The sequence below is a fragment of the Mytilus californianus genome, unplaced genomic scaffold (assembly GCF_021869535.1).
Source record: "Mytilus californianus isolate M0D057914Y unplaced genomic scaffold, xbMytCali1.0.p SCAF_5, whole genome shotgun sequence".
Taxonomy (NCBI): domain Eukaryota; kingdom Metazoa; phylum Mollusca; class Bivalvia; order Mytilida; family Mytilidae; genus Mytilus; species Mytilus californianus.
The window spans coordinates 86,730,532-86,758,491 of NW_026262701.1; the positions used below are offsets into that span (position 1 = coordinate 86,730,532).

At 33.3% G+C, this 27,960-nt stretch overlaps 1 protein-coding gene across 1 annotated transcript in view; it reads right to left on the reverse strand.

Annotated features, from left to right (window-relative positions):
• Window positions 1–27,960, reverse strand: part of LOC127701706 (dynein axonemal heavy chain 8-like) — a 166,696-nt gene that overhangs the window by 46,037 nt on the left and 92,699 nt on the right. The window contains exons 47-65 of the mRNA XM_052205709.1: window positions 27,222–27,362; window positions 26,647–26,878; window positions 25,820–25,962; window positions 25,140–25,274; window positions 24,266–24,388; window positions 23,302–23,515; window positions 22,299–22,405; window positions 18,877–19,040; window positions 18,170–18,362; window positions 17,555–17,677; window positions 10,949–11,079; window positions 9,111–9,264; window positions 7,895–8,059; window positions 7,190–7,416; window positions 6,238–6,460; window positions 4,414–4,590; window positions 3,090–3,257; window positions 1,778–1,993; window positions 61–198 (exon numbers count right to left, since the gene is read on the reverse strand). Coding sequence (XP_052061669.1) covers window positions 61–198; window positions 1,778–1,993; window positions 3,090–3,257; window positions 4,414–4,590; window positions 6,238–6,460; window positions 7,190–7,416; window positions 7,895–8,059; window positions 9,111–9,264; window positions 10,949–11,079; window positions 17,555–17,677; window positions 18,170–18,362; window positions 18,877–19,040; window positions 22,299–22,405; window positions 23,302–23,515; window positions 24,266–24,388; window positions 25,140–25,274; window positions 25,820–25,962; window positions 26,647–26,878; window positions 27,222–27,362 — 3,174 coding nt within the window. The remainder of the gene's footprint in view (window positions 1–60; window positions 199–1,777; window positions 1,994–3,089; window positions 3,258–4,413; window positions 4,591–6,237; window positions 6,461–7,189; window positions 7,417–7,894; window positions 8,060–9,110; window positions 9,265–10,948; window positions 11,080–17,554; window positions 17,678–18,169; window positions 18,363–18,876; window positions 19,041–22,298; window positions 22,406–23,301; window positions 23,516–24,265; window positions 24,389–25,139; window positions 25,275–25,819; window positions 25,963–26,646; window positions 26,879–27,221; window positions 27,363–27,960) is intronic.

The window sequence follows — 27,960 nt, forward strand, 5'->3', positions numbered from 1 at the left end:
GATGGTTCATTTAGTTTACACAGAAATCTTCTTAAATTTATTTGTAGTTTTATATCACACCTGTTTTTCGGCCATTGCAGCATCATACATGGCTTGCACTTTATCCAATTCTGCCTGTTTCTCATCTAGCTGTGCCTGTGCTTTATTCAGTTCAGCAGTGGCAATTCCTAATTTGGACTCTTGTATTGCCAGATTTGCCTATGTTTATCACAAGAAATGTATATTAAACTAAATTGTAGATTAGAAAATTATACATGGAAAAAGATTATTGATAACTATTGAGAATATTTAAAGCTTCTATTTAAAACATTGTTTCAATTGGCCCGAGAACACAGTTATTTCGTAGTGCATTTCTTTTAGACAATAAATTCAAATTAAAAAAATCGCACCTGCTCTATCTCAAAAAGATTTTTACAGTGTAGTGTACTACTATTGATACAAATAATATCAAAATTATAGAAACTTCTACCAGCTCTAACTCAAAATATTGAAAATTCTGTGTTAAGGGGGGCTAAAATTCAGTTTGACAGCTTCAGACATTCTAATTTTTGACCTTTTTTTAACTGTACCAAATCACTACTTAACATAAAGATTCAGCACCCAAATTTTTTAACATGTAATTTCATCCCTTTACTTAATATTTCATGCATAAAACATCAAGAAATAAATTGGGAAAGTGTAGCAAAAAAAAATGCAAGTTATACACTGTTCACACTAGGGACTATATTTGTAGACAACGAAAACCAAAGGACGATAACTGTGTCCTTGGACCTAATAAAAGAAATGTTTTTATGCAGTTGCCACAAAGACAACTGAAATGTTGGATTTAAGTTATCCCATTATTTTCACAGGAGTAATTTTTTTAACATGTCTATCAACATACTGTAATGAGAAACTATGCTCTGGAGTATGTCTTCTTTTAAAAATTAAATAACTTGTGATTCTTAATTCTTGAAAAAACTAACTTGTTTCAGAAAGGGGAACAAATATAGTTTATTTCTATTGAAAATAAGAAATAAACAAAAAAAAATAACATTGCTAAAATAATCCACTTTTTCTTGTTTGTGAAAGTAGAAAAAAAATTGTTTGGACAAAGAAAAAAAAAAAAACAGTGCCCCCAGCAAAAGATGTATTGCAAGTGCCTTTGAAATAAAACAAATCTTGCTAATTTGTTGCATAGTCAGCTATTTTTATGCCATAATATCATCTTACAGTTTTTAGAAAGTACTGAGCACAGAAGGGCAGGTACAGGATGCAAGTAATAATTATGATGGGCATCAAATTATTATCATAGTATTTTACATGAAATTCACATACTGCCACTGTACTTTAGGAGTGAATGCGGTGACTCAAAAAACATGTCCCAAAAATACTAAAAATAAAATAAAATTCAATCTCTAAAAACTTATTTTGATTAACTAATGTTGTTGAAATGCTGTCTCAATTAACTTAACCCTTGATTTCCTTTTCTGCAACACAACAATTTTCAGTATTTGATACATTCTCAAGAAGAATGCTATTGACTGTAGACAACAAGTTTCTTTGATCACAAAGACTATGTAGGTGATGCATGCATAGCATAAGACGTTTACCTTGTCATAACACTTGGTCCCGCCCCTTTTGGAGTTCATGGGATTTCCTCAGTTTTGGTTTATTTACCTTGATTTGTATCTTCTTGACAAATTTATGAGATTTAAACATGGGCAACCTACTGTTGCTTCTAGTTTAGGTTTTAACATAAAATATAAAATCAAATCAAGTAAATAAAGTGACTAACTTTCAAAGGTAATACTTCTTTGTTGATTCCAAAGAAAAATGCCATAGCTGTTGTCCATGATAGGAGTCCAGCCACATTACCACAGACTTTCTTAGCTGTCTCAAATGAATAATCCTCCATAGATATATAAGGTGTTAGCAGTTCCACTGTTTCCTCATTAATAGTGTCTTTGGCAAATGACTGTAGACTAGGCAGGAACCCTGAACCACTCATCAACTATAAAGACATGTAATTTATTTAAACTGACATTCAATTCTTGTTTTTTCTGATGATTCTCACTCTAAAATTATCAAACAGTAGGGATCATCACAGAAATATTTTCAAGAGCTGAGTTAAAAAAAAAAATTATTTTAACTGTTGAAAAATTTATAAATTTTACACCTTCTGCATTACTCGTAAAGACATAAATACATGTATTTACAAAAATGTATGCATCTAAGGAGCACCACTGTTAATTAGCCTGTGGTGTTCCCTGCAAAGTGAATCTAAATACCAAACAGAGCCTCATGCAGCAAATTTTAATTGCAAAATACACATAATAGATATAAGAAGATGTGGTATGAGTGCCAATGAGACAACTCTCCATCCAAGTCAAAATTTATAAAAGTAAACCATTATAGGTCAAAGTACGGTCTTCAACATGGAGCCTTGGCTCACACCAAACAGCAAGCTATAAAGGGCCCCAAAAATTACTAGTGTAAAACCATTAAAACGGGTGCATATATTTGAAGACATGCTTCTTGTCAATATTTTCTAAACAGGAAATTGTCTTCTGTTTTCAGTAAAAAATAATTGATGTAATCCAGATTGTGTGATTGATCCATCTTATGGGATAAAACCAGAGAAGATCTAATTTTGCTTGATGCAGATGGGGTATGTCCACACCCTATAATATGAAATTGAACACTCCATGTTTTGTTATGTTAAAAGTAAAATAGAAGATGCTCAAGAACATTATGTAATAAAGATCATTTGAAAGTTACTCTAAAAATCATTATTTGGTGTAGAAGAAATTGGTCCAGTTGAACATATCGATCCCTATATACCCTCACTTGGTTAAGCGAGGTTATAACAATTTAGTAATATTATGAAATGCCAGTCAGAAACTTATAAATACCATAAGGCATACATAAACTATATGCTGATCACCCAACTTTTTTACCTTATGAAATTTAAAGCTTTACAAAAAAATAGCTTGGATAAGCATACTTCAATGTTTCAACTTCAATGATAACATCTGAAATGTCTTAGTAAGTCATTCCAAACAAGTCTAGCTTATGTAATTATAATGCATGTAACATGATGAACAGACCTTTAACGATTCACCCCAAGATGGTTTACAACAAGGTCTTTCAGGATCAGCAGTCACAATATCTACTCTCTTCTGGAATAGTATCAGTACACAATCCATGATCCTCATAATCAGATGTGGTGGTTTACCCAGCTTCTTCACAGTAGAAATATCTGATGCTTTAATAGTCTATAAACAAACAACATCATAATTTGTTTGAATAAAGTTTTTTTAGATGTTACCTAAGAAGTATTACAGGGACACTTTATAAGAGCAAGATTGCTCAGACATAGATAAATTCCCCCTGTCCCTTTCCCCATAATATATCATCTTAAGAGTAGACTGGGGAACAAAAGCTGCACACATGACATTATCTTCCCTAGAACCTTTGAAATGATTCCCCCATACAGTTTTAATTACAATGGACTTGCAGTCATTTTTAACATTTAGGTACTGATGTGAAAATTTTGGCATAAAACTTGATTTTCATGTTATGTTACACTAAGCAGTGGCCTATTGTCAAACAATTTCAGGGGTAAAGAGGAATACAAAAGGTCTCAGAATGTAAAGAGTCTAAAATAATGAAAACAAGTGAAACTGCGAGCTACTGCTCACTGATGATACCCCTGCTGCAACTGGATAATTTTAATAGTGTAAAAATATGTAAGTGTACGGTAAACAGGAAGTTGTTGAGTGATGAATCTGAAAAAGCATCACACGGTATAGCTGACTTATATAAACCCTGAAACCAAATTTCAGAAATCCTTATGATGTAGTTCCTGAGAAAGATGCGACGAAAAATATTCATGGGACGGATTGATGGACTGATGGACGGACAGACAGAGGTAAAACAGTATACCCCCACTTTTTTAAAGCGGGGGTATAAAAACAACAAATGGCACCTCACATCTCAAGGACTGGACCTGCATGGTAAGGCCACATCAAAATAATGTTTTGTTTGACAAAATACCCACTCTGAATTCTGAGATTTCAATTTGAGTTTTTTTAAATTTGGTTCTGAATTTTTTCATACCCCTCACGTTTCATGATGTTAGTGTCTGGCCTGATTTGAGATTTTTCAGTTGACAGCGATAAATTTCAACTCAAAATAATGAGTTTTATCAATGTTGATTTTGATTGGAAAAATTCACAGTAAAAAGGCCAAACTCTTTACCTTGTATGCAGACTACGGATACAATTGGTGTGTTGTTTGAAGACTAATTCAAAATCAAATGTGTGGATCATTGCTCTATTCCAGTCAGGTACTCACCTGGATGCTGATGTTTAGAAAAAATAACAAAACAAAAGACATCTGATTCAGCTTTATATATAAGAAATATAATACCTTTAAAGCTGATTCTGCCAATTCTAAAGCTGGTTTTGCAGCATCAAGTTTCTCTGTTGCATAAGCTTTTTCCAAATTAATTTCATCTACAATTTTCTGTGCCTTATCTTTTACTTTTTGCACTTCTGCTTTGACTTTTTCTGCTCCAGCTGCACTTACAGTCACTTCTGCTAATACCTTAAATTAAACAAGCATTCTGTGAGTATTGCCTGGCAATACATAGTCCCCTACCAGTTAGAAAGTCATTGTACTGGAACAAAATGCTAACTTGATCTATAACTTGTCATGGTGTAAACTATATAACAAATATCAAGTCAATATCTTCAAGCATGACAAACAAAAAAAGTGGAAAATTTGATTATTTGAGTGAATTTTCTAAGTCGAAGGACCATAACTATGCACAAAATCATCAGACCGGAACAAAATTCGAACTTGACCTGTAACTTGTCATGATTAAACTATATACCAATCATCAAATCAATATCTTCAATTATGACAAAAAAAAAATGCAGAAAACTGATTATTTAAGTGAATTTTCTAAGTTCAAGGACCATAACTCTGCACAAAATCGTCAGACCAGAACAAATTGGAGCTTGAACTGTAACTTGTCATGATTAAACAATACACCAAATATCAAATCAATATCTTCAAGCAGGAAGAAAAAAAGTGTGGAAAACTGATTTGCCGGACTGACGGATGGACAGACAGACAGATGGAGTGCAAACCTAAAGTCCCCTTAGACTTCGTCGGTAGGGGACTAAAAATAAATCTAGTCAATTCTGATAATACCCTCAATTAAAAAATAGTACAGCCACTTCTGCTAATACCTTAAAACTGCCAAATAGTACAGCCACTTCTGCTTATACCTTAAAATTGCAAAATAGTACAGCCACTTCTGCTAATACCTTAAATTGCAAAATAGTACAGCCACTTCTGCTAATACCTTAAATTGCAAAATAGTACAGCCACTTCTGCTAATACCTTAAATTGCAAAATAGTACAGCCACTTCTGCTAATACCTTAAATTGCAAAATAGTACAGCCACTTCTGCTAATACCTTAAATTGCAAAATAGTACAGCCACTTCTGCTAATACCTTAAATTGAAAAAAAATTGTTCAGAAACTTCTGCTTATACATTAAATTGAAAAAATAAAATGTGCAGTCACTTCTACTTTAATACCCTGAATTAAAAAAAAATATACCTATCTACAAATCAATAAGTGTTAGACCTTCCAACAAGAAATATTCATCCATACTCACACACCTAAATGGATTTTGCATGACCTAACAGGGGAAGGAGATTTCACACTAAAATTGCCAGTAATAAGGTCTAGGACTGCTGGTTAGATTGCTAGCATAACCAGTGCTGCTGGTTAGATTGAGGTCAAGGTACAGTAAATGGGACCTCATAGATTTTGGTAAAATTTGGCATAATACTTTGGTAGGTTGAACTGTAACTGAATACTGAAAAACTAATGCATTAATCTCTTTTATTTTCTGAAATACTATTGAATGAATTTCTTTCAAACTAGGTATTCATTTGTATAGAAAGGACATAAAATCCAGGAAAATGTTTTAAAATTTATTTTAAAATCATCAAAACTGAAATTCGTTTAGTAACAACATATCAATTCTTAAGAACAATCTATGCTCGATTAGGTTATTAATTAGAGATTGGGTGATTTTAAGACACAATTAAGAAGCTTTTTCACAGATTTAATGTGTTATCTATAAATGTGCACCATTTTTTTTTTTAAGTAATTTTTTAGAAAATAAGAGATAAGTGCATCATTTTTTTCGATTTTAAAACTGAAAAAAATTACCTTATCAGCTTTCACATTAGCAACAGCCAGTTCCTTTTCTTTGACAACTAGTTCCTTTGACAGTGCGTCCACTGATACACTAGCTTCAATAAGTTTTTCTAAACCCGTGTTCATTCTCCTGGCCATTTCTCCTATCTCTGCATGTTTTACTGTGTATACACTTTTGTAACCATCCAAAAAAGACAAGTAAGACTTTGGTGTCACATGAGTCTGTCGTCTATATCTAAAATATTTGATAGGCACATAAAAATTATAAGTTATTTAAAATAAACATTTTGTGAATATGAAATTGTATGTTTTAAAATTAACAAGTAAAACTGTGAGCAGTGATATGCTGCTTCAAGAATTCAGTAAACAGTAAGTTGAAGAGCAATGGAAAAATGCATCACACAGTGTAACATGATCATATAAAGCCTGATAACAAAATTCTGGAAACTATAATTTGTAATTCCCTAAAGAAATGCAACAAAAATTTAATACATGGCCATTATGTGTTCGAAAATAGAAGTATTTGGTAAACAGGAAGTTGAAGATAGGTGTATCTGAATCTGCATCGCACCATAAAGCATGTTTACATGAATCCTGATAAATAATTTCAGGAAGTTGTGATTTGTAGTTCCTGAGAAAAATGTGATGCAAGTTTCATGTGACGGACCGACAGACATGGGGAAAGCAGTATACCCTCCTCTGTTCAGAGAAAGGGTCATAATAATCATTGTTTATAACAAAGTTTCCAGGGGAACTTCTGTTAGATGGAATAAATATACATTGACAAGACATCACTTCTCTTAAAAAAAAATTCTACAATGAAATTTTTTTGGGGAGAATTTACAGCTTGATTATAATATATTTTAAATATTTAATATGGTAAAACAAAATCCCATTCCATTTCTGTGATAAGCAGAACCTTGAATTAGTATGAAGAAACTTCATTGAAGGTTTTTATACAAACCTCTGGAAATAATCCACACAAACTTGAGCTACATCATCGTGAACTACACCCATTGTGTTAATTAGCTGTGTCTTGACCTCTGGTGTAGCAATAACATTAAACGTATTTAGGAAATGTCCAGATACTGCTATCAGTGCATCTCTTGGCCATTTACTAAACCAGTCCATTGTACATCCAGATATCAGCCCTGGAAACTTCAATGACCTATTTCTAAACTTCTCTCCAACCTGTAATACAAAATGAATTTAATTTCAACTGAAAAACACCCAATTCAAACTCTACATGTTAAATATGTAATCCTCATTCATCCTGTTTCATAGAGTAAAACCTTATCAAAACACCATATGTTGAGCTTTCGCTTTTGAATTACAGACAGACTTGGCAAAAACATTTTTTTCAAAAGCTGAAAACCAAAGAGCAAAAAATTGTTTGAGAAGCAGTGTCTTGCTGAATGAAGTATCAGATTTCCCTTAATTTCAAATATAAAAAAAAATATATTTACAGTTGAAATACACAGAACTGTATGAAGATTAAAAGCTGAAAATAAATTCTATAAGCTGGGAAAAGTTGTTTCAACCAATTAACCAATTAGCAACAGAAAAAGCATACAAAATTCCATTTTTAATTTTGTTAACAATGTTTAGCTGCATGTGGTTTCATCACAATTTTATATATGAATTATGATTGTTTTAATCCGGTACTTACAGGTGAGAAACACAGAACAGTATGAAGATTATTTCTAGCTCTAGAAATAAAGTAATCATACAAGTTTTCTTGTGTTGGTGGACGCTTTGGCAATTCTTTTTTCATGACCGAAATCAATTCTTGGCATATTTCATCTTGCTCATCTTTGGCAAACAAATTGGAAACCTAAAAATATCAGGAATATAATCAATAAATGTCTGCATCACATAAAAATTACAGCTTAGTTCATGTTTTTATAAGAAGCACTACTCTTAAAAAACGGCTGCTAAGTACGCCTTCTATCTCCTACTTCAAGGAAACATTATGGTCAACCAAAATACCCAACTATATACAATAATCACACAATTAACACAGCACACAATAAACAATGTTAAAGTAGTTGTACTGAATAAATGGGACAACATTTCTAAGATTACAGGGCTGGGAATTGCAGTGCAGACCAAACAGGAAATTCTTATCCACAAATCTTTAGTACTCTTATATTAACTTTTGTTTTGCACACAAAGATATTATGTTATTAATCATTTGACTTAGGATTATCTTTGATAGATAACTAGTGGCTCTAAAAAGCGTGTTTTATCACCTGGTATCTAGAAATATTATTGACTTTTGTTCCTGTAAGTTAAAACAATACTATGGTGTTTTGGTAGCTAAAAAACAGAAATGAAAATGAATTTCCTATAACCAGTTGAAAAATTACCTGGTTCATCTAGTTGTTTTTATCCAATAATACTGTTGGAAAAGTAACATTTTGCATAGTATATCATGTAATTTGAACCACCAAATTGATGTCATGCAAAAGTGAATCCCACTAAGACCATTCCACCAAGAGATGAAACTAGAGTTGCAAAAGTACATCATGAAAATAAGACTCTGAAACTTTCCAAAAATTCTGTGAATAAGTTCAGGGGCAGTAGGGCAGAAGAGATTGAATGAAGATTATTTCTGTGTGCCTCTTGTTTTGAAATGGCTTGGGCTAAATTTTCAACCTTCTTTTAGTCTTTGGGCAATCTTAACCTTCCTTTAGTGTGTCATGGTTTAAAATCTCACAATTGGAACAGGAATTATATAAGTAAATCAATTATAGAAATAAATGAGGACATGCATATGGAGATGAATGCTGAGGAAACCCAATAAGACCCCCCCCCCCTTTTTTTCCTTATTAAGAAATTGTTGAGTTATAGCTTTTCAGCTTGGTCTCAAACATTAGTTTTACCTCTCCAGAGCTCAAAACATTGTTGAGGTATTCCAAGAAAGCCTCATCTTTAATTTCATTATCTGTAAAGAGGAATGTAATGCCATTTCCTTCACCACCAGCTACACGATAAAGGTACTTTAGATCATCCATCAGGTTACTCACATTGTAAGATCTATAATCAAAATAAATAACTCTAAATGGGAAACTGTTTTGACAGTACAAAGAACAAGTAAAACAAGATTGCTATTTTTTATGTAAACACATTAAGTTTTGATATAAACCACTTTCCTACACTATAGTTTAGTTACTGTGACCTTGGCATACATTGTAGAGACCTCAAAAGAAGATTTCTTAATCACATATATGAACATTTATCAAAGATAGTAAAAATATTTGATTTATCATCTCGAAACCAAGATGACAGACAGGTCAAAAACTAAATATCCACCCTACTTTGTATCATGGGGTATCAAAAAAAAAGAAAGGATTTTTTATTAGCATTGAAAGATAAAGATATGTTTATTATCAATTATTTTACATGAACTTTTAAATATCATTTTGGAATATCCAGTGTCTGAGAAACAAATGAGTGGATTCAATATATTCTTACACAGAAGTTATGTGAATTTTACTTTTACTTGAACATGAATTGTGAAAAAAAGTCAAAATATATTAATGCATTTATCATTTTGAAACAATCTTCATAGTATCAAATATTTTATCATTCTTGTTCTAATAAAAATAATTTGGCAGATTGATAAACTATAGAGGCTCTAAAGAGCCTGTGTCGCTCACCTTGGTCTATGTGCATATTTAACAAAGGACACTCTCCAACATTGTAGACGAGAATAGAATTCATGACAAAAATCTCTGTTTTGTTGATTTTGTATTGCTGATCATTTAGTCTGTATAGTTTTTCTCTATCTTCTCTAGTTTTTGCTCAAAACATAAAAGAGGGTAAAAAAAACTCCTCATTTAAGGGCAATCACTCCTATAAAGGAGACAGTCTATTAACGATATCGACAAAATTTGACTTGTTAGTAGATCTTGCCATGCTGATCATTTTTGTAATTTAAAGTGTCTATTTATCTACTGTAATTTTTATCATGTAAGGCAAAATGCAAAAAAATGGTAAAAATCGTCATTAAAGAGCAATAACTCCAATAAGGAGTCGTCGGACAATTTCCTCCATAGTTTCAATTGTAGACCTTGTCTTGCTGATCATTTTTACTTATTTAAGATCTATTATATTTTTCAAGATATAAGGCAAATACGCAAAAAATTGGTAAAAATCGTCATCATAGGGCAATAACTCTAATAAGGAGTCAACTGACAATTTTGACAATGCAAAGACTTATTTGTAGAACTTGTCTTGCTGGTCATTTTTGCAATTTGAAATTTCTCTCTATCTATCATAGTTTTCAAGATAACAGGCAAAAATGAAAAAAAAGGGTAAAATTTGTCATTTAAGGGCAATAACTCCTATAAGAAGTCGTCTGACAGTTTTGACGTATATGAACAATTAATAGACATTCAACATTCTGAACATTTCTGCTCCTGTCAGATTTTCTCTTGTTATAACAATTTTCAAAATAATAGACAAAACTTGCATTTTACCCGTATGTTCTATTTTATGCCATGTCGGCCATCTTGGATGGCAGGTGGGGTCATCGGACACATTTTTTAAACTAGAAACACCACTGATGATTGTGGCCAAGTTTGGTTAAATTTGTCCCAGTAGTTTCAGAGGACAGGATTTTTATAAAAGTTAACGACAACAGACGCCAAGTGATGAGAAAAGTTCACTTGGCCCTTCCAGCCAGGTTAGCTAAAAAGAATATAAGCATGGCAATTACCTTGATAACGTGATTTGAAAGATTTTGTATCCAGCAATAAAGGATGCCAGTCTAGTTAGAGACTGTTTCCCTGATCCTCCTACACCAACCAGTAAAGCATTTCCTCTCTTTGTTCTTATCACTCTTGATATCTAAAATAAATTTTCATGTTAATATCAGTTTTCATTGTAATTTTAGCTTGCCTAAAGCAAATCATGAGTAATAAATAGAAAACTTATTTGTCAGGACAACATGAATGCACCTGCCTGCTGTAAGTTTCCAAGGGCCTAGTTTTGTGAAAATTAAGTCAACCAGAATGAAATGCCAACTCAATCTGTAACTCAATATACAATGGAACAAAAATCAACTCAAAATTTAGAGGCACAACTTAAAAAGTTAGGATTTAGGAAGAAGATAATGATAGATATGGATAACACTTTATGCTCCATCCTATGATTGATTGGAGTCATAAAAAAATCCTTTGCAACATTTACTCTAGTTCTAACTAATCAGTTTAATTAAGTTACAGGTGTTGTCAAGATGTTATGAAAATATGAAACAAAACAACATTTGCAGCATTTTATACTTTATTTACATAAAAAAGACAATGTAATAAACAGATTAACTAATCAAAGAATTCAAATATACAAAAACATTCAACTCTTGACAAAAAAAAAACCGATTATTCACTCATGTGATACCATGTGCCTTTATGAATTAATGTGTTGATCAGCCACTTGATGACTATTTTTAAACAATCAAATTCTTGAATTAGCTATTTGATGATTAATCCAGATACACTTGTACTGGTCCCACCCACCTCCTCATGGGTTTCTGATAGAATTACATGTAATGAATGTGTGTATGTGATATGCATCCAGCAGGCAAAGGCTATACTCTGGTCCATGCCCATAACACAATTGGATGTAAGACCAGACCCTGAAGAGCTCATGTTTACTGAAGCCAAACAGAATCTCGTACCTTAACCGTTATGCACAGGCTGGACCAGATAAACAAATATAAGTTGAAATGAGACAAAATACTGGTTTGGGCAAACTAACCACAGTTTTATTAATTTCTTTCATTATATAATAAACAATGCCAATGAACAATGAAAGAATCATAAAAAGTTAATTGTTTCGCAAATATCAATTCACTGATAAGTCTGTGGTACTCCATACAAGAAGCTAAAGGCAAACAACTGTGGTTATCAATATGAAAATGGAAACTAAACTATCAATACACAAATAAAAAAACAATAACAAAATCTACAAATAGGTGCCACATATAATGAAAACATATAGTCATAAAAAACAAAATCAACATACATACAAGTATTGCGAGGGATGTGGCGGGTGGGAGTAAAATTGAATTGTAACTGGAATATGAAAAGCAGCCTGCATACGCTTTGCAAATTCAAAAGTGATCAAGAGCGCGCTTGTGGTAAAACAAAGACTGCAATTAACAATCTGATTGGACAATTTAAATGAATCAAGAACAATGATTGGCTAGCATCCTAGATACCAATCATACCAATTAGTAAAAGATTAGGGCTGCAGAAATTATGATTTCAATCATGATTGGATAAAGGGAACTTCCTGGAGACGGTAATTAAATAAGTAAGCAAAATGCTATATCCAAGTTTCCTCTGTATTAATACTTAATTTAATGAAAATATCACATTAATCCAGATACACTTGTACTGGTCCCACCCACCTCCTCATGGGTTTCTGATAGAATTACATGTAATGAATGTGTGTATGTGATATGCATCCAGCAGGCAAAGGCTATACTCTGGTCCATGCCCATAACACAATTGGATGTAAGACCAGACCCTGAAGAGCTCATGTTTACTGAAGCCAAACAGAATCTCGTACCTTAACCGTTATGCACAGGCTGGACCAGATAAACAAATATAAGTTGAAATGAGACAAAATACTGGTTTGGGCAAACTAACTACAGTTTTATTAATTTCTTTCATTATATAATAAACAATGCCAATGAACAATGAAAGAATCATAAAAAGTTAATTGTTTCGCAAATATCAATTCACTGATAAGTCTGTGGTACTCCAAACACTTGCACAAACCAGGTACAATGTAGGAATAAAGTAGTGATATGTTAAATAGAAAATTTAAGTGCATTAGCAAAAGTTTTCATAACATGCAATCTGTAGGAAGGAGAGGGGTCCAAATAACCCTTATATGCATCACTTTTCCAGTCTCCCTGAGACTGAATTAGTTCCCCTGGAACACCACACTGAAAAGCAAACGTGGCACCTCCTCTACGAAAACTATGTCCAGAATAAAGCGAGGCGTCAAAACCAATAACTGATAGGACAGTTTTAAGCCTAGCCAAAAACACTGCATAGGTTAAGGGGATAGTGTCTTCCCCATGTCGATATAAAAAGGCCGGAGTAGGGGTTTTGACAGCTGGTACCATTTTAAATTTAATAATAAAGCCTGTGAGGGGCATAAAGGAGAATTTTTTATAGCAGGAAGTGGAATATCTAAACAACGTTCTGCAAACTGGATGGTCTTAGATTTGGAAATGCGCAATAGGACACCATCTTTCTGAGAAAAAAAAAAAAAAAAAAAAAAAAAAAAAACCATTATGTCTGCTTAAATGGCGATCAGGGTCAAAATCATTCACAGATGGTGTCAGCAAATTAGACTTCCTGAAAAAGGAAAAGAAAGCCACAAGGCAAGCTGCCCAAAACGCCACATCTTTAGTATCGTTAAAGGATATAACGGCAAAAATTTTAAACAAAATCTTGGGGGTAATTGGCAACTTAGCAGTGTTGACATCCCACAACACTCTACGTGCACCTTTCAACACATTCGAAACTAAATGAGTGTCAATTGGGGAGCTATACCCTGCCTCAAGATGCAAAATTCTGATGATGGATAAATAATTGCACAAGGAATTATACTTCAGTCGACCAGACAGGTGGGCAGTATATCTTGCTAAATTCTCTTGACTTAAGGGAACCACTGCAATACCAACTAAATTACAAAATGCCACAAAGGACTTTAAATAAGTCATGTAAGTCTTTTTGGTTGACTCTGCATAGGCATGGCATCTGAAGTCCAGAACAATATCATCCAATGCCGTCATCTCTTTGGAGCCCTGTGAGCCTATTCAAAAGAAAAAGGAGGGAGTGACTAGACATGTGGGATTCAATGTGGTGCACAAACAGAGGATTGGGTAAATAAAAGCGCATGAACCTTATACTCATAGAAGTATCATGCAAACGCGAAATCATGTCAGCCATGACATTTGATTTGCCTGCAATGTGCACAGCTTTTATGTGAAAGTTGTAAGTGGCTGACAACCAAAACAGCTCTCTTAAATAAGACATTAAGGTAGCATTCCTTGAAGAGCACTTGTTTAAACAACTAACCGTTGTCGCATTGTCACAAAAAATTAAAACACGCTTATTCTGCCATGCTTTCGCCCAACGCCTAGCAGCAAACACAACAGAAAGCGCTTCCAGCTCATTAATGTGCAAATTTTTTGCAAAAGGGAAATCACATTGCCAATTTACATAAAACCAATCATTATCAAAAAAACCACCAGCCCCAGAACGACATGCATCTGTAGCTACTGATGTGACTGGATATAGATCTAAAATCAGTGATTTCCCATTAAAAGATGAAATAAAGTTATCCCACCAGAGAATATCTTGCGCAATATCGCCCTTAAGAAGCGCTTTATGCCAATCCCGCTTAATACGCATAATGCAGTTAATAATTCGTCGAAGAAAAACTCTTCCGCCACGAATTACCGCTGACGCCCAGTTTAATTTCCCCGCTAGGGATTGCAGTTGCTTTTTAGAAGCATGGGAACGCTTTGTGAATGCATGCAGCTCTGCTTTTAAAACCGCCAATTTATCGCTTGGAAGTCTGACTTCCATAGTAGTAGAATCAATTTCTACGCCAAGAAAAGTGATTTGCTGACAGGGATCAACCACTTTAGACCAGTTTATCGCAAAACCTAAATAACGCAGCAAAGTGATAAGCACATTCAAAGCTTCTTTGCATTTAGATTTAGTCTGCTCGCATATGAAAAAATCATCTAAGTAAGCTACAATGGTAAAGCCCTTACGTGACATCATCCTTCTTACAGCCTGGGACAAACGATGAAAAATACCAGGTGCCAATTTTGAACCAAAAGGGAGTTTACGATCAAAAAGGGTAAATTCTCTACCATCAGGGAAAGTCCATCTAAAACCTGTCACCTGCTGGCTTGTTTTACTTATTTGAACGGACCTATAAGCCGATTTCATTGACGGCAGAACCTTCAGGTCTACTACAATCATGTATGAGCCGTATACCGCCCCCCGGCTTAGGTATAACACCCATGGGACTAATAATTTTGGGTGTTTCATCTGCAAAAAGGTTACCATTCTCAATTTCAATCAAAACTTGTGTATGCGCTTTACTATAAAGAGGGCCAGACGGACTAGCAGAGGGATGATTTTTTGCTTGAATATTTAAAGGGATATCAGTAGCATCAATAATGTCAAAGCCAAACTCAATTCCTTGAAGAAGAAATTTTTTATCAAAATCATTTTGTAATTCGTTGGACCAGGCAGACAGGATTAGGTCACGTGTAGGCTTTACCATTATACCCCGTTTTTTGGATTGCCATGCATAGAGTTAGAGTGAGAATGAGCAGGATGCTTATTAGCACAGCCTGGTACTGCGCAAACATGCTCAAACCTACAATTTGACATAAAACATCCCTTCCTGCTGTTAAACCTTTTGCATATTTCCCGCCCACCTGATGTATGGGAAGCATATGTAATCTCATGTTTAACCCCAGGTCTTGAGCCAGTGGTCTGAAATTTGGAGCCTCCTGTCTGAGGCTTTACAAAACCCTTTGGACGTATATATATGGAATGTAAATGTGGAACATCTGTACCCCAACGAAACTTGTGCTGTTTCTGCAGCTGCCTATATTCTCTGTCAAAAAAGAAGACAGAAACCATGTCACAAGTTGCAACAAGATTGTAAATTCTTGCAGTATATGATAGGTAATCAAGTAATTGAGCCTGTGACAAATCGCCAGAGGACAACAGTTTGTACATAATAGATAAATTCGCACTAGACCATTGACACAAACTCAGGGACTCAAGTTTAGGCTTAACTGGACCAGATTTGAAAATAAGCTGACCCCCAGAAGCATCTGAAATAAGTTTTTCCTCTGAAAAACCAGTACCTGACATATGTACATTTACGAAATCAGTTATGTCATAAAAATTTATAGTTACATCATTAAAGGAAGATTTTAAAAATATTTGTGGGTCTTTCCACGAAATAATGTTAGAAACACAGTCAAATTCTTGAATACCTTCAGGATGCACTGTTGATTGTCCTTGGTTTGTCTTGCTGATGTTCAGATTATCTCCTAATGGTAACGATTGTTGCTGTTGAAGCTGTTTCGTTATAGCTTGCACATATAAATCTCCACTTCCGGTTTGAACTGCACCGCCATCTGTCGTCAATGTTGCGCATGCGTTAAGTTGAGCTGCAGGTGAAGATGCCAGAAGTTGTTCCTCCACCACCATGTTAGATTCGCTCCCGCACTCCGCTGGAAACGTAGATCTTACTGCACGCAGCAGTAGCCGTTGTTGCCCGATGGGGATCTTAGACTTTGTCAAATCTTCAGGCAGGAGACAAGAAAGGGCCTCTATCGAATCATATCCTAGCCTGATTAACTCCGCCGCCGAATGTTCATTTACTTTTTTGCTAGCCGCCCACTTTTTGACCCGGTCAATGTCCGATAGCTCTATCATCGGGTTTCCGATCTCCTCGGTTTCTGATTCAAACATTGTTACAGTTTTTTAACGATGAAAGTGTTCAAAGTGTAAATCCAAAGGCAATATAAAATCCTTTACGCTCACGCCTGTCTGGAATATTTGTTGTGAATTTCACACAATTTGAAAATTTCTCCGCAAAATAGGCACCCGTTGCATTGCGCTGCACAATCCATTCGTAATGTCCAATAAAAGCTAGTTAAATTTCCTCTACAACTCAAGTTCTCTGGCCACATAGCGAATTTCAGCATTTGAGAAAATATACCATTCCGGAATATTTAGAATGTTTCTTATTTGTTGTTCCGCACGAACATATGCACGTTCAGACGTCATATTTTAAACAAACATGTTTAAAAACGTTAGCTTTTAAAGTTTAAATAATTCCAGTGATAAATAAAATTGAATTGTAACTGGAATATGAAAAGCAGCCTGCATACGCTTTGCAAATTCAAAAGTGATCAAGAGCGCGCTTGTGGTAAAACAAAGACTGCAATTAACAATCTGATCGGACAATTTAAATGAATCAAGAACAATGATTGGCTAGCATCCTAGATACCAATCATACCAATTAGTAAAAGATTAGGGCTGCAGAAATTATGATTTCAATCATGATTGGATAAAGGGAACTTCCTGGAGACGGTAATTAAATAAGTAAGCAAAATGCTATATCCAAGTTTCCTCTGTATTAATACTTAATTTAATGAAAATATCACATTATTTTTATTTTATAAGATGAAACATGGGGTTCTTGAAAAATACCAAGTCAATATGTTGCTGTGGATTAGTTATTCTATAATTATGTTTACCTTTATTAAATGAACCATGGCGTCCTTGAAAAATACCAAGTCCATATGTCCTCCTCTAACCAATTCATTATACTGCTGCATATATCCTAGTAGTTTTTCATTCAGGAACTCGTAACTAGGCACCTAAATTTTGTATATCAAAGCATCATTTCCATGACTGAAACATTCTGATATGATAAAGCCATACCTAAAAATATACTAGTTTTTCCTCTCTTGACATTTTTATTGGGTACATTTAACAAGTGATGTTTGTTTACTTGGCTAAATGCCAGAAATTGAAAAGGTTGATTTCAAACCATATTTAATGTGAATGATAATTAATATAAGAAATTGAAGAAGATTTTAAGAATCTGATGGGTAAATATGTAAGCCTATGCTCAATCTGTTACAATTTAGTCATTCTTGCCTTTTAAAGGAATAATGTTTAACATTGTGAAATACCACATTAAAATGTTCTCATCCTGAACATGAATCTAATTTGCAGCTTGACGTTAAACATCCATCCATCATCACCATCAAAAATTTTTCAGTAACAAATTTGGAATTGAAAAATACTCAAACAAACAAATTTCTAAACTTTTTTTTTTATATTTCTATTCAACATTTCATACTTACCAGTTCATATATTTTTGGAGCCTCTAATGCGGTATCCTCTGCCTCCTCTCCTGTAGGCTCAGGAGCATCTCGAAGGAAATCTACAAAGTATGGTTCTTCTGGACATATACTGGCTAAATCCTCACTTATGTTGTTCTTTATAACACCCTTCTGTGCATTTTCAAACCAATTCTTGTCTTCAAAGTTAGTAAATCTAATATGAATAAAATGAATAAAAAAAAAGAATAATTGTTCATGAAGATGGATTCCTTGTTCCAAAGTCCAGCAAAATTAACCAATTGTAAATAAAAAACAGGAAAATAAAATATTCAAGATATGGCATAATGGGTACTATTTTTTATTTTTTTTTAAATCTTTCTTGTTTTAAATTCCCACTTTCAAAAAGCAGACCTGTGTCCATAATAGAACTAACATACTTCCTAAATGACTATAAAGTCAGTTTTAAAAACAGACCAACAATGATGGGGTTTGATTGTTTTCTATGTTTTATAGTAAAAGCAGTCTTTTTGGTTGGCAGATGGAAATATAAAAGAGTATGATTGCAGAAAATTTCAGAGATACATAACAAAGAATATCAGGTCTTAGCAAAATCACATTGCTTCTTTACAGGGAGCTTAAAACTATAGGAGTAAGACCATGAAAGGGCTTTTGTATTTTAATATTACTTGACCTGCAAATATATTGGTCCTGTTTTAAATTATACTGACCTATCAGCAATAGCTCTGGTACATTCATGTTTCCATAGACCCATCATTGTAGCTTCATCTTTACATTCATTGCCTTGAATATTCAGCATGCCTTCCCATATACGAGATAAATCTCTCAAGTTAAAGATGTAGTGAAACTTTGCTGGTGTTGGTAACATTTTGACCTACACAAAAGGACAATCAGTTAATAAGCATAACTAAAAGCTCTAAAGAGTTGTATCTATCACCTTGATCTATGCACATTGTCAATAATAACCACTCGCCAAACTTTATTAAACCTATTCAATCTCCTTGTGTTCACAAGCACAAAGACAGACCTATACTGTAATATGTTTTCAGAACTTTTTTGTATTGCTTTTAAAATTTGATCAGAATTAAGAATAACTTCCAGTAGGAGACTGAATATATAAATAAGAATCATAAATACAGCATTTAACTAATGTTTAGTAGCAATTGTTACTTCTTTGATCTACTTGAATTTTTTTATTGCATTTTTGTCAAATTTTAAGGAAAGTAAAGGTATCACTTATCCAACTTTTGGCAGCAATTGATCTTTTACCGTTTTCAAAGGATTTATCTTGATTTTTTCTATTTCTGATTACAGTGGCAGGCATTTTTGAAAATTGATTGGTTCTTCCTCAAATTTCATAAAGAGGACCATAAATGAATCATTTAACAAAATTTAGGAAGCAATTACTCCTGTATTTGATTCTGTGATTGAGAGTGAGTGAGAGTGGGCTGATACAAAAGGCAGGATGTAAAAAAAAAGAGCCTCCTATGTGCCTGAATTGCTCACCTTTATTGCAAATCAGTTATGTTTGCCTATCTGTAGATCTTATCTAGCTGATCAATTTTGCAGAACAGAAACCAATTTCGGGACGTACGGAAAGACAGACTAGGGTACACCTTCATGGCCCCGCTAGGTGGCAGAGCATAAAAATGTGAATTTAGGAAAAAATTATTATTTGGACAATTACTCCTTTAACTGCCTTTTAGGAGTGGAGGTACTATATCCTTTATTTGAAAATCTTACTGTTTAAAGATTCACTTTATCTATTATAGTTTTCGAGATAAATTGCAAAAACATACAAAAAATGGTAGAAAAAAAAAATCATCATTTAAGAGCAATAACACCTGCAGAGAGTTGTCTTAATCATTTTAGTGGAATAAAAAAGTGGGTAGCTCTTGACATTCTGAGCTGTGTCAGATTTTCTCATATGTTTATATTATATACTCACAATTGTTCAGCCCTAGTTTGGTTGAATTTTGGGCCTGGTTAGTTTATAAGAGATAACTAGAGGCTCTAAAGAGCCTGTGTCGCTCACCTTGGTCTATGTGCATATTAAACAAAGGACACAGATGGATTCATGACAAAATTGTGTTTTGGTGATGGGGATGTGTTTGTAGATCTTACTTTACTAAACATTCTTGCTCCTTACTATTATCTCTATCTATAATGAACTTGGCCTGGTAGTTACAGTGGAAAATATTTTGTAAAAATTTACAAAAATTTCCAAAATTTATAAAAATTGTAAAAAATTGACTATAAAGGGCAATAACTCCTTAAGGGGTCAATTGACAATTTTGGTCATTTTGACTTATTTGTAGATCTAACTTTGCTGTACATTATTGCTGTTTACAGTTTATCTCCATCTATAATAATATTCAAGATAATAACCAAAAGCTGCAAAATTTTCTTAAAATTACCAAATTCAGGGGCAGGGACCCAACAACGTGTTGCCTGATTGGTCTGAAAATTTCAGGGCAGATAGATCTTGCCCTAATGAACAATTCTATCCTCATCAGATTTGCTCTAAATGCTTTGGTTTCAGAGATATGAGCCAAAAACTGCATTTTACCCTATGTACTATTTTTTAGCCATGTCAACCATCTTGGTTCGCGGGCGGGGTCATCGGACACATTTTTTAAACTAGATACCCCAATGATGATTGTGGACAATTTGGTTAAATTTGTCTTAGTAGTTTCAGAGGAGAAGATTTTTGTAAAAGATTACAAAAATTTACGAAAAATGGTTAAAAATTGACTATAAAGGGCAATAACTCCTTAAATGGTCAACTGACCATTTTGGTCAAGTTGACTTATTTGTAGATCTTACTTTGCTGAACATTATTGCTGTTTACAGTTTATCTCTATCTATAATAATATTCAAGATAATAACCAAAAACGGCAAAATTTCCTTAAAATTACCAATTCAGGGGCAGCAACCCAACTACGGGTTGTCCGATTCATCTGAAAATTTCAGGGCAGATAGATCTTGACCTGATAAACAATTTTACCCTATGTCAGATATGCTCTAAATGCTTTGGTTTCAGAGATATAAGCCAAAATCTACATTTTACCCCTATGTTCTATTTTTAGCCATGGCGGCCATCTTGGTTGGTTGGCCGAGTCACCGGACACATTTTTTAAACTAGATACCCCAATGATGATTGTGGCTAAGTTTGGTCAAATTTGGCCCAGTAGTTTCAGAGGAGAAGATTTTTGTAAAAGTTAACGACAACGGACGCCAAGTGATGAGAAAAGCTCACTTGGCCCTTTGGGCCAGGTGAGCTAAAAAAAGGGCACAAGGCATCATGAAAAAAACACAAAAGGAATGGAGCTAAAAACTTTGAAAACCGTCTAGCTAGAACACTGCATAATATGGGACAATCTCATACCAATTTATTAAACAAGTTTCAACTTGAGAAGTTGTTTAATTTAAAGTCAGGACGGATGGAAACTTACCGACAAACAGAAGTAAACAAGTGTACCCACCCTCCTTTCAGAGCGCGGGAAAAATAAACTAGAATAGGCCAAGACAGCATGCTTGTTGACATATTCGCATCAAAGTAACATTTGTTGGGACCTTGAGAGTTGCAATTTTTTGCTTGTTTGGTGTTGTTCTTTTATATTGGTCTCAAATGAAATATTAGCTGACCAAAGAACGCCAAGTGGTGGTAATGGATCACAAGGCCTTTGAGGCAGGTTATAAAAAATAGGTTTTAATGATAATTTAGCAGAAATAATAGTGGCCATCTATCATCTAAAATTAATTTTAAAATTTTAAAAGGAGACAGTGATGTGCATCATGTTATTTCTTTCAAAATGTGTGTTGACTTTAGCACATTACAATTACATTTTGTTTTTTTTTCTACAAAAAACAGTACTATTATGCATATTTAAGAAAGACAAACTTACAGTAATACAAATTATGATAAATTATAATATATATATAATGGTAGATACATTTCTCTTTTGAATTTGTGAAGTTGAAGGAATACAATGGTAACTTTTCTCCTGAACCATCTAGCATACTAAATGTATGATCCTTTTTACCTTATGGTAACTTTTCTCCTGAACCATCTAGCATCCTAAATGTATGATCCTTTTTACGTGTAACAATGTTTTAAATCTCTACATACCTTTGTCATCTGCCAGAGAGTTCTTGTAGCAGGTACCAACAGCTGTACAAGATCACAAACAACTTGCTCAAATCTGGTGGGACAGAAGTATCCACATCCTATTATACCTATTAAAGTATAAATTTATTCATGGGCTATATTTTTAGTTTTTTGTTTTGTTTTTTCATGTGTTTTTTTTTTATAACTAGTAACTAACAGGGGTAACCACACCAGGTGAAGTGAGCCACTTTGTCGCCTTAGGATTCTCAACTTCGCTCATTTTCTGTATTCTATAAATTTTTACACATTTTCTCTAATCTGTATTTTTAAGCACCCATTATTCTCTCTTCTTTTTTTTTTGCCCACTTTTCTCTATTCTTTATTTATAACTTTTAAGCATTTTCTATTTCCAATAGATTCATTATATTAGTCCCATTAGTCCCCGTTTTGAGACAAAGCAATCAAAACAAAAACATACAATATGTATCTTTAGAAGAACAAGAATGTGTCCATAGTACACGGATGACCCACTCGCACTATCATTTTCTATGTTCAGTGGACCATGAAATTGGGGTCAACACTCTAATTGGCATTAAAATTAGAAAGATCATATCATAGGGAACATGTGTACTAAGTTGCAAGTTGATTGGACTTCAACTTCATCAAAAACTACCTTGACCAAAAACTTTAACCTGAAGTGGAACAGATGGACGAACAAAACAGCTGTCTTGTTTTAATCTTTATTGTTATCTTTGTATTTGTAAACTAATGAAATACTGAGAAAGAAAAAGAAAGTATACTTTTTTTCCTTCATGTATTTAACCCTATGCAATATCTACCATAGTCCTATCATGTTAAGCTGCTACCCAAGAAAGGTTGGTTTTCTTATCATGCAAGAAAGATTAAAACAAAACAGCTGTTTACCTTCTAAAGATACATATTGTATGTTTTTGTTTTGATTGCTATGTCTCAATTTCCTTAAAATCATAGCTTAAACCCTGAGTACCGGTAGTCTAATACTCACTGAAAATTTTGTCAATAGAATTGTTTGATGGAAGTGTACAATTAAAAATAGAGAACTGTCTTTTGAGTCTCTGTGGTATATCATTACGTCCACCACCAGGATGTATCATGGCTGCTAAAAACTGGACATCAACAATGGATATAAATTCTCCTGGTTTATCTAGACTATACATTCCATGCATTTCCATCATCTGTCTTGTGATTTCATTTGTTACCTGTAAAATAAATAATTCATTTTAATAGCTTCATTAAAACTTCTTCTAATCTCATTGCTCACCTGTAAAACTAATATAATGAAAAGCTTCAATTAAAAGAAGGGAATGGGCTAAATATACTTTTCTTTTTAAATATGTGTACTTGTGAACTTTTGATATGCCTACTTGATAGTTTTAGTATTTGAGGTATAACCATAAAGTCTATGACTTAAAACTGATGTCACTAAAATGTGTACTGCAATCAGACTATAAGACGAACAGGAAGGATAGGTTGAAGGGCCAATCATTTACCAAAAACGAGAAAAAAATCATAGGAGTGGTGAAAGGGGTGGATTGGTTGAGGGTCCAAAATGATTCCAATAATAGTAGAAGTAAGCAAAAGCTCAAGAAAAAAGGTATTTCATTGTATATCAAATGTAATATTTAATGTTTATGAAATAAAGTATAAAAGAGGTTGCTAAGTTCTTTTTCTGACATGCCAGCATTTTGGGGAAATAGAGGATTTTTGTTTGTTTACATAATTCAGTAATGATTCATTTTTTTCAGTAATTTTTCTCAATTCTTATAGTAGTCCTGGTGTCACAAAAACATGTCATCAATTATTTTGCTGTAAAAATACTTCCCAAGCAATAATCCGTTCAGAACTCTGACTAAATTGTCAGCTGATTGGTTCTCATAATGTCTTTATTTATATTCAAACTGACCTATTTGGTTATTTATATAAATAAAAGACAATCTCATATTACCAACCTGATCTCCCCATTCATTGATAACTGGCATGTTGATATCATCCACAAAGACAGTCATCTTTCTTCCTCCTGGTGGTCCATATGTGCTTCCCATTCTTTTATCTACATAACTTTCAATGGTTCTCTGTAAAAGAGTTAAATGAATAAGATATAAATACATTAAAAGGTTACAATAAAACTATGAACTACATCTTTACATTTCCATTCACTCATTCTGAATTCTTCAGCATATTGTGAATCACAAGGTACACAAAAGACTATGAAATGTTATGAATTGTTCCATTCAAAAACTTTGCATAAAGATAAAAAATTAACAATCCTTATTTTTGACAAAGAGCAGACAATATAAAATCTGCTGATATTTAAATCAGTTAGGCACCTTGTATGGCTATTGTGAATATTCCTTTCAGCAAACTTCACAAAAGTATGCAAAGCCTCATGGAATTTATTTTAATGAGTGCACAGAATTTTGCTTTTTACCCTGCAAATATCATGTGTGAAAGTATGAAAACATTTTTAGGAACTGGTATATTTTAGTTTAGAAACTGTAGTAGTTTGACAGAATAATTATGCATCATATATGAAAAATTCAGCCAAAAACTCCAAAGTAGAGAGTCTTTTATTCAGAAGTTGTCATTTAATACTGTGTTTCACATATGTTTCACATATGTTTTCAATTGTTATTTTTTTATAAAACAGCCAGTTGGTTTTCTCATTTGAATGGTTTTACATTTTGTTATGTCAGGTCTTTTACAGCTCGCTATGGATTTTATTCATTGTTGAAGGCTTCCCACAACCTACAGTTGCTAACGTCATTTTTGACTTCAACCTGCAGAGATTGATAATGTTTATTTTTCCTTGATTTATATTTGTACCTGAAACATCATGGGAATAGATGCAGATGAGAAGTTGAAACTTTTACTTAAGTGGCTATCTGGGTCATATTTTGCCATATATCCCTTTATCATAACTGTTTTGGCTGTACCTTGTTCTCCAATAAGCAGGACTGCCTGAAATAGAGATATCAAATATAAATCTAATAGCATATAAAAATGGATCAATGACTGATCAAATTGCTAGGTTCCACAGAATGTTTCTTAAACAATGGAGAATTATCTATTAATGAACATTCAAATATATGGAAATATAGGGTTAAAAATGGAAAAAAAATAAAACAATGCCATAATATTAGGTGCACAACTTCAACATATGTGCAACCTTTCTGTGAAGTTACAGGGATTATCTGGGTTAAAAAAAAAAACGTTGAAGGAGGCGATTAAACAAAGTAGGTATCTACTTTTTCCCAGCCTTCCATTTGCATAAATATTTTTGTTTGGCTTATAACTGTAAATTCAAAATCAACTTTTTTCATTTAATTCTTCAACATGATTCACATTGATTTACTGTCTTTATTTAAGAAGTTTTATGCACAAATGTTTTGTGTCCAAATCATTTACACAATTCTATCCTGAACCAACCATAAGGGGCAAACTTACAAAATAATTATTTCATGAGTGAATTTTAACAAAAGATATATTTACTTAATTTACGATACCTTATTTTGTTTTGAAACTGTTTCAATCAAGAAATTTGTCCTGATGTTGTCCACATTAGGTACCAGAATAGATGAGAATTCAGGTACACTGTCATCAGGGTAGACATACTCCTCTACTTTGTTTGACCAATGAGACCATTCACCTACAAGTATACAAAAGGCAATTTTGTGGTAAGTTTTTTGGTTGGCTATTTACCTACATGTATCGTTTATTTGGCCATTTTACAGAATAGTGCTTTAACATTCTCTTTTCCTGCATATTTACCGCATAGTGCTTTAGTGTACCTAAATTTTAAATATATCTACATATTCTGCAGATGAACGCATATATCCAATATTAACAGTATGTCCAAAATATAAGACATTAACATTTAGTGCTTACCTATAGACTGCTATAAAGCTAATGTATATATTCGCACACCTAGCATAAATTAGCAACTAGTATTTTAAGCATGGAGCAGTGAAGATGATCATATTCGTCTTAATCGTAACTTCACTGTAATGTACGATGTATATATAATATGTAAATAACAACACAGTATTTGTGCAGCACGCTTTTACCGTTACCGTTATATATATATATATGCATGAATTGGTGGATTAGTGGCACGTTCCTTTGTGTGTAATATGAGTTTTTAGTGGGTGCGGGTGTATATTTGTATATAGCGCATTAGACATCCTACTATGTAGGAGTGCGCCGATCTAGAACAGCGATTCATACCTGTAGAAAGAAAGAAAGAAAGAAAGAAAATATATTTTGAAATCTGAAAATCAGGAACTATTTAACACCATAAAAACTATTATTACTGTTTTACTAGTTATTGTACCTTTTTCATCTACCATATACTCAAATATAGTTTCATCATCTTGTTTAGGGGGGAAATTAAAGCCGCATTCATGATTCATCATGAATTCTTCCATCTTAGCTCTATCTTCAAGTTCTAGTAATGCTCCAAGACTCCACATAACACTAAAGATGAACAGTTTCTCCAGATGAGGGGCCTGTAATGTTCCTTTGTCATCTCTCTTTGGAATCAGACCTTCCAACAACACACATGCCTGAAATATAAATTAGTCCATATATGATTACACAAACACTTTCCAATTTTCAGAAATGTCTTTTTATGTTAAGTCCTCCATATTTAATGAATATTTGCAATCCCTATATATTTACATCAAGATGAAACATCAAAATGTTTGTAAAAGATATCTCAACAAGGGAATAGTTGAAAACGGGCATAGAAGTCTTCCGATTTATTATATATTGGCCTATTCATTTATAAATAAAATTAACATAATTTTGACAGAATTGAAGAATTTTGCAATATTTGCAATTTCAGGGTCAAAATAATGAGTCTTATCCTACTTCCTCCATTATGTATGTTTATACAGAAACACAAACCTGTTTAATCTGATTACACTGTAACACATCCATTTTGGCGTTTAACTGTAAGTTGACATAAAGATTAACATCTTCAAACAGTTTGTCAAATAATCCCAGAAGTATGTCTGCTTCAGCTGCATTTCTGGTCTTCAACCATCCCTGCTCAACATAAATCACTTTTAAATTTAATCATGTGTTATGAAGATTGTAGTCTTCAACAATCCATGTTCAATATAAATAACTATTAAATCTAATCATGTGTAATAAAGACTCATGGTAATGGATTCTTATTAAAAGTTCTTGGTTTCAAACTTAGCTGAGTAAAAAAACATAATAAGAATCCTTCCAACAAGATACAAATGATAAAATCCTTCACGCATCCTTAATACTAATGGTGGGAAAGTTGACAATGAAAGCACTATTTAATATAATTTATAGAATATAGTCAAACCTGTATATAAAGGTCTACCACAGGAAAGCATGTAAATTCATAATTAATCCTTTTTGTCTCTCATCTACAGGGGTATAGACATATTTGTCTCTGTTCCATAGCAAAAATTGTGACCATATCATTTCAAGTGTCTTCACATTTCAACATTTATTTCGTTTTCTGGTCGTATCAATGGCTGTCTTTAACCATGGTCGATGAAATGCTTGACACTTTTAAAAATAACCCCACTTGCAAGTGCATTGCTAATTTGGCAGTAGAAATATACTTTAAAATCTGCAAAGGGATAGGGCCCGAAAAAAATCCATA